We start from the raw sequence: 11,000 nt of genomic DNA on the forward strand, positions 1-11,000 counted from the left end.
GATTGATACTTATGTGGAAGCATGATTCAAAAAGTAGATGGCTTGTTCACCAATACTTATGTACTGTTATATAGAAGACCATGTTGTAACCTCAGAGAGGCATACAAAATGATGGGGACCATGGTGGCTGTCCTCCAGCAAGGAAGTGTTACAGCAAAAGATAATCTAGTTAAGTCCTTGGTGATGTGGATGGTCAGTCACCCCACCTGGAGGAACTGCAGTCACATCCTGAAGACCTTTTTGTAAATTGCAAATAGAAAACCAGTTTGAGCACCACTTTTTGGCACATTTTCCCAGCAACAGAAAAGATCTAGGGCCTGTTTTGCCTCCACCATGACAAAGTGATTGTCTCCTGTGTCTAAAATACAGCTAAGTAGGTTTGTGTTCTCCTACCTGTAATCCTAATCTTAAACAATGTGTTAGGATGTGTGTTAATCTTGTGGACCTTTTCTTAGTTCTTAAGAAACAGATCTTCCTACCATCTTAGACCAAGGTGCTTGCGTGTTTCTCTTTTATCAACCAATGCGTGAAAGTTAGGATGAGTGATCACATTCTGAGTAATACATCTTTATCACATTTCTGTAATGATCCATAGATCTCAATACCAAGGACTTCAAGGAAGAAAATAGGTCTCTTTTTTAAATCTTAGAAACACTGTGATTTTTATAACTTACTGCTTCATTACTCTGGATGCTGGAAAGCTCAACAGAACAGTTCACCTCAGCCAACTACCTACACCTATTTATTTTACTCCGTCATATTTTTTTGGAGATTGTCTCAAGTACTATTTTTTTTTTTTTTTTTTTTTTTTTTTTTTTTTGGTTTTTCGAGACAGGGTTTCTCTGTGGTTTTGGAGCCTGTCCTGGAACTAGCTCTGTAGACCAGGCTGGTCTCGAACTCACAGAGATCCACCTGCCTCTGCCTCCCAAGTGCTAGGATTAAAGGCGTGCGCCACCACCGCCCGGCTTCAAGTACTATTTTTGAACAATGGTATATGTATAAACAGATTTGTTATTTTCTGGCAAAGACATTTTAGAAACTGTGTTTGTATTTCCTGCCTAGGCTTTCATTAATTTCCACAAATACCTTGCTAATTCTTACTGATGATTTTGTTACATATTCAGCCTAATTCTTTCACCTGGAAAGAAACATGTTTTTATGCATTAAATAGATCAGGGCTTCCTGCCACCAAGGAATGTGTATTAGTCCAGAAGCCAAAAGAAGTTTGATATTGTTACTACTTCCTGAATTTAGTTGGATAAATAACAACTTCTCTTTCTGAGTAGTTAACTGCCAAAATTTCAGGAGTGCCATGTTCATGAAGCCATGGAGCATCATAGAAATGAAAGAAATAGAAAGGCCAGATTCAAACCCATTGTATGCCACCTCTGGGCCACATTGAGTCCATCTCCTGGTTTAAGAGATGATAGCAGTGCCAGCCCAGCTTGCTTAGTAAGGAGGAAGGACAAGCCACTTGTGTTCAGTAACAGGAAAACTTCCCTCCCCCTATCACCCTGCAAGGCAAAGGTGAATAGGTAGATTGGAGAAAGTATTTTGTGAGTTCTGGCGCTCAGTGACAGACAAGATAATGGGTTAGGGAAACTCCCGTGGAAGGAGCAGCTCAGTGATTCATGTGGTCCAAAGCCTCCATCTCCACCTGAATGCATTCGAGGAGCAAGTGTAAATGGACATCTGTCTTCGTTCTGTATTAATGTTCACTTAGATGTCTTCTTGAGATTGTATGTGGAATGTCTAAAATAAATAACTATCTTTGGTTTGCTATAATGTGAAGGATGTCTTTATTTATAAAAATGAATATTTAAGAAGTTCAAGGCCAATCCTTAACTAGTAAAAAGAACTTGAGTTCCATGCCAGCTCACAGCTGCCCTCCATAGCCAGCAGGAAGGGACATGTGAATCCACAGTGGTTCGTATACAGCAGTCCTCCAACTGCCGTTGCCGTTATCCCAAACAATAATTTGCTTTACTTCCATGGTAAAACTGATGTTGTACAGACATACTACATGTGCTTCTACAAGAGTCGCATGCCAGATTAACTGGAAGAGATCCTAGCTGTTTCCCTAAAGCTACAGTTGTAGAAAATGAAGACTTATTCTCTTAGCGTCTCCCGCTGGGCCTGAGGGTAGAATGTACAACAGATGGCGGAAGAGCGACAGTATGTGGGGGAGTCTTCCAGATAAAGGCCCCAAAAAGTGACAAAGCCTCAGTGCTTGTCTACCACCCAGAAGAAACGGGGTACTGATTCAGCAACATCACTAGGCTGGGAGAGCCAAGGGGAGACACATGGTTTTGACAAGATCTGTGTAGAAATCTCTCAGCCCCAATTCCTCATCTCTCATGATGAGAATATTTCTCCATGGTGAGAGGAGCATCTTTCGCATAGGTAAATCTTTCACTCCTCTTCTGAAAGAATTGTCAGAACACTCCCTTTTGAACAGCTATTTCCCAAGTGCTTTTAGCCCAAAGCATTCTATGCAAAAAAGAATGCTTTTCTTTTTTGGTGGAAAATTCTGTCATTCTTTATAGTATTGCAATTTTTTTTTTTAATTTGGAGGATGGAAGACAAGGTCTATGTAGCCCAGGTTTGCCTCAAACTCTTAATTCTCCCACCTCAGCCTAGTGTTGGAACTACGGGTGAATGCTACCAAACCTTTCACAGTCTTGCTCTTGACCACTGCTTTGATAGAAGAGTTCTGTGGTTTCCATTAGCCTTTCTCACCATAACAATCATGATCAATGTAGAAGGTCAGCTTCTTTGTGCATGTATATTCTCAGTTATACAACCAGAAACCATAGGAAGAATGGCACAGTAAGATGGCTCAGTCCAACCACTAAATACAGAGTAGATTCAAGGTGAAGGGTTTCTATCACTCTTATCACATGGATTTTTTTTTTTATTTTTTGAGACAGGGTTCTTTGCATAGCCCTGGCTGTCCTGGAACTCGCTCTCTAGACCATGTTGGCCTCAAATTCACTGAGATCCAGCTGCCTCTGCCTCCCAAGTGCTGGGATTAAAGGCGTGCACTGCAACTACCACCCAACTCACATGGACTTTATAACTTGCTGCTTTGTGCTACAAAACTAACTCAGTAGTAATTTTGTAGACATTTGATTTCATATTGCTTTGTTTGTTTATTTTTTGTTATTGGTCTTTTGCTCATGTATTATGGTTTCTGATTGTGATTTTTTTCCTGTGTGAGTTTTTTGTTTGTTTTGGAAATAAACAAAGAAAGGGCATGGAGTTGGGTGGGTGGGGAGGACCTGAGGGAGTTGAGGAAGAGGAAAAGCATGGTCAGAATACATTGAAAAAAGCTTTCAACAAAAAGGAAAAAAATTTAAAAATCATGGGTCATTTATGAAAGAAAAGCATTTTGATACTATGGAGAAGCTCCAGGGAAAGACCATATCAAATACAACAAAAATTGGCGTGAAGCTGAACTAATCATGATGCATGATCTTTTTGATGTGTTCTTTGATTATATGTACGGTTGTTTTGCCTGTATTTATGTCCGTGGACCATATGCATCCAGTACCTAGGAGGTCAGAGAGAGGAGCCAAATACTTTTGAGACTGGATGGAGTTAGAGATAGTCATGAGCACCATGTAGGTGCTGGGAATCACACCTGTGTATGACCCATGATTCATAGAGAAGATGCATGCTGACCTGGAAGACATGTTGCTACTGTGTCTTCTTATCTCTTTTTCATTCTGCTCATATCTCCCACACCCATGCCACTAGTCTCTACTGCTTGCTGCTATTCTCCTCCCATGGGAGGTCTTGCAGCTTTGCCCCATCCCCACCTCACCCCAGTGGAGTGCAATGGATGTGGGTTGGTCCATATCCAGACAGCACTGGGCATTCATCAAGGCCCTGGGCTCTACATTCAGTTTCAGCAGGGTCTTCTGACTAGAGTCTAAGAAAACGGACATGGTGCCCCAGGCTGAGTGTACAATAGTTCTGCCTGAGTGCAGATAGGCTCTGAGTGGGACCACACCTAAGTACCTGCATTGGCTCTGGAAAAGAGCCTCGATTAGGCTTAGCCAGACTCTGCAGCTCCACCAGGCTTTTATTTCCTCCCCATCTGTATCCATGTCTTCAATGAAAGAGTTGTTAACAAGACAGTGGGAAGGAAACACTAAGTCATTTAATATGAAGTCACATTGGCAGCTGGGGAAGCCAGGAGGTCTTTGGGCTCCTGAAATCCCCTCTGTAACAGTGGGATCAAGGGGAAAGAGGGTGGGGAGAGCAGGAGGCTCAGTAGCAAAGTGCTCACCTAGTATGCATGAGGCCTTGGGTTCCAAACCCAACATATATATGTGGGGAGGGAAGAAGGGAGAGAGAGAGAGAGAGAGAGAGAGAGAGAGAGAGAGAGAGAGAGAGAGAGAGAGAGAAAGCAGTTTGCTTTAGCAACCACTTTCTCCACATGCTCATCTCTCCTGTGACCTGCCCTCTGAAGAAAAACTCTTTTTCTGTGTGGTCTCCACCTGTCTTTAGGCCTTGCTGGCCATACATTCCCAGTTGCCATCCATGGACACAAAGGAAATCCAAGTTCTGGGAGCATGCGCAAGACATAGCAGCATCCCGTCTGCCTGAGAAGCCAGGCCAAGGTCAGCTGCTGGCGCAGTAGCTCTTCTGAGCTCAGCCCTGCAGGAAATGATCCGATTGTCCTGTCCTCAGCTCAGGACGGGCAGCTGAGGACACCAGGCAGTGAGGAGGACACCAGGCAGTGAGGACGCCACCAGCAGCGCTTCATCTTGCCTTTAGGATTAGGCGGGTTTTCTCATCTCCAATGAAGAGCCTAAAAATAAATTGTCCTGTAAGGTCTCCATTCCCCTGGAAGAAAGACCCAGCTCCCATTACTAATCGCAGGGCCCAGAACTCTGTAGACAGGTGGCTCCCTGAGCTCAGCCCCCTCAGGCAGAAGGACGCTTGTGGTGGCCATGCAGAAATCAGCAACAGAGTGATTAGTGGTGTCTTACAGCAGGCCCTGGACATGGCCTGAGGCCACTGCACTGCAGTGCGCTGTGGTACAAGAAGGCCACACAGCCAGCCCAGATCCAACCCTCTTAGACACAGTCAAGGGAAATGAGGAGGACCTGGGAGGAGTTGGTGCCTCGAGGGGAAAAGAGTATGATCTAAATATATTGTGCAAAAAAAAAAAAAAAAATTAAATGAAAAAATTTCAAGACTGTCTAAATGTGAAGCCCACCCATGGGAAAGGAAAGTCTATGAGATATTCCAAGTCCCCAGAAACATGTCTGAGCACTACTTGGAGCCAGAGTCACTCATGAGCATCTCACTCCTAACTCCAAGAGTCAGTCCCCTTATAAAGAGAATTTCTGTCACTTGGAGCCAATGGCCCTAGACAGGGCCAGTTCAGCGAGGGTCAGTCTACCAGCTGGAGACTCCCTGTCGCCCTCCTACCTAATGAGCAGTCCTACAAGGAGGCCAGCCAGGAGGGGGCCCAGCCAGTAGATCCAGTGGAAGTCCCAGTAGCCAGCCATCACGGCGGGTCCAAAGGCACGAGCAGGGTTCATGCAGGCTCCGGAGATTCCACCCCTGAAGACACACAGATACACCAGCATCTCAGAAGGGCCTACCTCAAATCCACACCCTTAATCAGATTTGCAGTCCACCCCACCCAGACACCTCTTCTATCTAAACTCCCAGGGGCTCCTGGGTGGATCTCAGAGACTGTAAAAGGCAAAGGATGATTCCTACGTGACCTTTATACAGGCCACTCCCCACACATTCTAGAACAATAGCAAGCAAAAAAAAAAAATGCCTGCTTAGTCATGACAGGAGTTAATAATGGAAACATCCCTTTCCAAAGTCTATAAAGTAAAGTTCGAGGAACATCCCTCACTTTGGAATCCAGCTGACCTACATTCAAAGTCCAGTCCAGGCAATTCTACTCTGTAACCTTTGTCTAACCTCTCTGTATGAAATGAAAGTGCCCAGCCCATAGGCTGTAGCTAGGAATAGATGACAAAATGTGCGTGTCTTGATGATCACTGTAGCGTGACAAACCCATTGAGGTCCTCATGCCACAGATCTGTGCCCTCCTCCTCCAGAAGGGGTCTGTTTCTCAGGTACACCAAAGGGGGCGTGTACCCTAGGCTCACCAGAGGAGGCTTGATTATAAGGTGTGCATCTAACTCTGGGTACTGTCTGCAGACCCCATGCCTTCAGGCTGGGCCCTGCAACATTCACTGGGTTCTGTACCCGAAGCCTGTCCAAGAGGTAGAGCACACTTGTAACTAACACAAGTGTCACCAGAGGGCAGAAAAGCACCGCTACTACTGATCTGCATTCCCAGCACACCCAAGGTAGCAATGAGACCTGAACACTGAGAAAGGTTTGGTTCTGTCTCCAAAAGGAAGGAAAGAACTGAACTTTTGGAAGTGACCTCTTACACATGTCCTCAGATTATGGGTGACTGTCCCAGGTCTGTCACTTTATTTAGACTCTCAATGACCCTGCGTCATTTCTTGCCTTTCTGAACCTGTTTGAGTACCTGAACAATGGGAAAAATGATTCCTTACCCAACTTTGTCTCCTTAATGCCTCCCAGAACAAGAGGCTCAAAATAGAATAGGTGGGTAGAGGAATTTTTTGGTAAGACTGATGTCCTGAGGAAACGTTTTATTTCTACTACAGAAATTAGGAACTTTTATAAAAATCCAGGCCTCTGACTTAGCCCTAACTGAAGAAGAAGGGTCACCACATTCCCACACAGCCAAAAATCACCTAGCACTGTCTGATGCCACATACCCCACCATTGCCCGTCACCTGCCCCAAATCAGCCCACTGTTTCCGTTTGCCATGCTTCCCTGGCCCCTGTTGGCAACTGAAGCTGTAGTCTTCAGCCCTGATGTGGGCCCACATCTGGGCATGGCCATCACACTGCTGAGGGACACTTACCCTGCCAGTATATCCACAGTGACAGATAAGCCAATAGAGAATGGGGCCAGAGGACTCTTCGTCTTCTCGTTGACAGCGCCCATACACACGGCCAATACCAACAGCATTGTCAGAATGATCTCTGCCCCCAGGGCTACTGCCACCTGCCCCTGCTCCTGAACTGCTGCAAAGGCTGCCCCAGTTGCATTCCAGAACCTCTCCTCAGGACTCACCGCCTGTCGAGAAAAACCACTCAGTCTAGGACGGAGAGACGCTGGGAGCTGGGCACAGGGGTCTACCAAGCAGGCCTGTGCTCCAACCCAACTGCAATGGGACATATCCATGCCGGCACCTCAGTTCCTCTCATTTGTATGTGTGACTTCGGGAGCTACAAGACCTCTCTGACCTTGCTTTGCTCATCTGAAAATTGAGGGTAACAGGTGATGTGTTCTAAAGCCTCTGCTGCTTTATATAACCCCCTGTGAGGAAAAGAGCACAAAACGAGCCTGTCTCACGAGCTCTGGAAGCGGAACAAGTGTCAGGCAGGACCTGCAGGCCTTGAGGAAGGCTGAGTGAGGGGTTGAAAGGGTCAGCCTCAGGGGAACAGGCACTGCTGGGTCAGAAGAGGGGGAGAAGGGAAGAATGGAAAAGAGGAGGGAGCATCGAGGGAGGGAGGAGATTGGGAGGGAGAGCAGGCAGAAGAAGCCCGTGGAATTATGTGTAGAGCTATAAAATCTTTGGCCCAGCCTAGGGATGGCATTCTATGGCAGAGCACTCCTCTGGCATGCCGAAGGCCCTACGTTCCATCGCCAGTGCTGGTGGATGGGGAGCCTGCAGCTAAGAAGAACTTGCTTTTAAAAAAATATATTTTTATTTATCTTTGTGTGTATGAATTTTTGTGCTCATGTATGTCTGCGTCCCAGCTGGATGCCTGAAAACCACAGAGGCCGGAAGAGGATGTGGGACTCCTGGAACTGGAGATCCAGTTGATTGTGAGCTGCCAGGTGGGTGTTGGGAATCTCTGGAGGAGCATTCAGTGCCCTTGACCATTGGGCTATCTCCTCAGCCCCAAGACTAGCTTTTTTGATTGGTGGAAGGATTTCAAACATAAATTGAACATCAACCCAAGAGTTGGGAGGTGAAGAAAATCCCATCGGAGACAAGCCAGCAAACCAGTCCCAGCAGGGATCACCAACCTTAGCCAAGGCAGACCCAATCAGTCCCCCAAGCAGCTGGGCGATCCAATAGGGAAGAAGCAGCATGACATTGAGGCCTCCAATCAGTGTGACTCCCAGCGACACAGCAGGGTTGAAATGTCCACCACTACAACCAAGAGGAGAAGGAAGCCTTGAGGCCAGGTCCAAGGCTCACCACGAGGTGAGACTATGTACGCTAGCCTGTCCCTCAAGCTGGGCCTGCAGGATGGACCGTCTGAGCCCTGCTGTAAGTAGAAATGCAGCAAATCCCCCATTTTCCCAGAAGAGCCTTGTGGTGGGATGGAGGCTCAGAGGGAGCTGGGGATGGGTGGCCAGACCCTAGGTGGCCTTGGGGACAAACACATAGGGAGAAATCCATGAATTCCCCCAGACCCCTCAGAGCTGGCCCCAGTCCTCCAGAAATGGGGCCAGGATCCACATCTGCACACCACACAGCAGACTGCAAAACCAAGATGTTGGCGTGCATCTCTGCCTGCTAGTCATACTCGGGGCTTCACTGAACCCAGCGGTTGTCGTCTTCTATGTCCTGCACACAGGCTTGGTGGCTCACCTTTTCACCCAGCCAGGAAACCACAAGGCCCACCTAGATGGGTTACGTGCCTTCCATCCCACTCACAGCCTCCCTTGGACATCTAAAGAGACAGCAGAGTGTCCAGTCTTTCTTTCCAGAGAACAGTATATCACTGTCCTCACTCAGATCTGGTTTCGAGTGAGATCAGAGAGAGAGCAGCCCTATCCCAGTTCACCCAGTCAGAGGTCCCAAATACGATATCCACTATTACAGTTGGCTTTTTTAGGAAATGGCCCGCTTCCCTCCAACCCATCCCACTGAGCCCCTACCCAGATAAAAGCCAAGGAAGAGAAGGGTCATCTTTCTACCATCCCCTACCCCCGAAAAAAACACCTTTTGTGGGAGTAGAGCTCCAGCAGCCTTCTGAGTACCACAGTGGATAAACAAAACCTGGCTGGATCTTCTATGCTGCTGTGCTTTTCCTAATTCACTTCCACAACACCCCACACTCTCCTGAGGCACTCAGCTTTGGGCACTAGAGTCAGACACTTGAACTTGACTCCTGGCTCCGCCCCCTCTAGCATGGACCTCTTACCAGTGATGTGGACTTTCTGTTTCGCAAAAACAAAACACTCCTCCCCCCCCCCCACGCAAGAAGAACAAACAGAACATGGGAAATAACACGACCTATTCCATGAGTTTATGAGAATAGAATGGCATCAGAAGGGTGCTCGGTATAGAGCAGAGGCGTAGTTAGCAATAGGTATGTGTTGGCTTGGAAAATAACTTTAAAATATAGTTACAGTATTATTTCCATTTAACAGGCTTGGAGGGTGACCTGCCCACAGAAATCACAGGCTGCCGAGCTAGATGACCCCACTCCATATTTGTAAGACCCCCCCCCAAATGGGTACCCAAGAGCTCCCCATATTGGCACTAGGCTAAATACTGGGAGCTGGTCTTACCTGATGTTTCCCAAGGTCGCGATGACAAGCCCCAAGGCCAGCCCGTGAGCCAGGGCAGGCTGCAGGACCCCAGTGTCTGGACTGTTCTGAATGACCGATAGACACCCGATGAAGATGAAGAAGGCAGAGCCCAAAAGTTCCACCATACACGGCTGTACATATCGCTCATAACAGGACACACGGCATCTGCCAGCCATGCTGGTCTCCTTCACCTTGCCCCCACCTAGGTCCACCTCACACATCGGCGTCTGCCGTAAGGAAAAAGAGAGGAAAAACGGGTGGCAGCAACCCCCAATCTGAAGTTCCCATCCCCAACCCTGGTGCCTTTGCCCAGGCAACAAACTCACCTCCCCAGACATCAGTGCAAGAAGGTCCAAGCCGGAACTACCAGGAGCAGCACACTAGCTACGCTAGAATGTGCACCCTTATCTCCAGAACAGAGACCGGTCCGCTACAGACAGCAGCTTTTAAAGGATTGGGGACGTTCCCCAAAGGTGTCCAGAAAGCAATAAAGCCTGGATGGGAGGTGCCCTAGAAGGGTAAACTTTTTTTTCTCTAATCTCAACAGGGCAAGGGCCACGTGGAATCAATGATTGCTGGGCTTGGTGCCAACAACGGAAAGGTGTGGCTCGCTTGCATCACGTGCTGAGCATTCTCCATGGCCCCTTCCATGGTGCCTCCTCTCTCCAGGGTCCAAAGGTGGCCAGCGTGTGTGCACAGGCATGAGGAGGGCCTCCACCAGGAGAGAACTGCACAGTCAGTAGCAGCCAACCCCTCTACTGCTATTGTTCTGTCCTCAAAGGTCCTCTCGCCACCTAGGACCTTTTCCACACTCATCCTCATAACTTGATCCAGCAAGTGTGTGTGTGTAAATGATGGCTGACTGCCTGGGGCAGTAGACACGATGTGGCACTATTGTGTGTGGTAAAGCTGGTGGACTTTGGAAACCCGGTGATGGGTGGGACCTACAGCCTCACATACTCGAAGCCAGGGCACCACCAGTGAGATGCGCTCCCCGCCCCCCCACCCACACACACACACCAACTCAGACTGCCTGCATCAAACCCCCAGCCCAGCATGAAGCCAGGAGCTAGTCATGCACCTGAGTGCCACTCAACTCCTTCCCCTCGGCTGTTCTATCTGCAGATGACAGGGACTGAACCGTGTCACGGCATCCGTACAAGGTTTGGGTGAACAGACATGAGAAGGGCTCAAGGCAGCTCCAGATATATTCCCGAATTAACTCCGAATATGTCTAGAAGGAAGCTCCTCATGGCACAAGTGGCCAAGCCCCTGCCCCTGAGGACCACCAACCACCAGGCTCTGCCCACAAAAATCTCTAACTGCTATAAAGGCTCCAGCCGCTCCAGAAACAGCCAAGCTC

The 11,000-nt window shown here is 47.8% G+C and overlaps 1 protein-coding gene across 1 annotated transcript; it reads right to left on the bottom strand.

Annotated features, from left to right (window-relative positions):
* Window positions 1-4,183: 4,183 nt before the first annotated feature.
* Aqp8 (aquaporin 8) lies at window positions 4,184-10,468 on the bottom strand. Its single transcript, XM_057779169.1, has 6 exons — window positions 9,964-10,468; window positions 9,617-9,864; window positions 8,120-8,246; window positions 6,945-7,159; window positions 5,446-5,580; window positions 4,184-4,819 (listed from the first exon to the last, which is right to left on the bottom strand). The coding sequence occupies exons 1-6, from the start codon at window positions 9,973-9,975 to the stop codon at window positions 4,771-4,773; spliced, it is 786 nt and encodes a 261-aa protein (XP_057635152.1). The 5' UTR covers window positions 9,976-10,468; the 3' UTR covers window positions 4,184-4,770.
* Between the last annotated feature and the right edge of the window lie 532 nt (window positions 10,469-11,000).

The sequence above is a fragment of the Chionomys nivalis genome, chromosome 8, assembly GCF_950005125.1.
Source record: "Chionomys nivalis chromosome 8, mChiNiv1.1, whole genome shotgun sequence".
NCBI classification, from domain to species: domain Eukaryota; kingdom Metazoa; phylum Chordata; class Mammalia; order Rodentia; family Cricetidae; genus Chionomys; species Chionomys nivalis.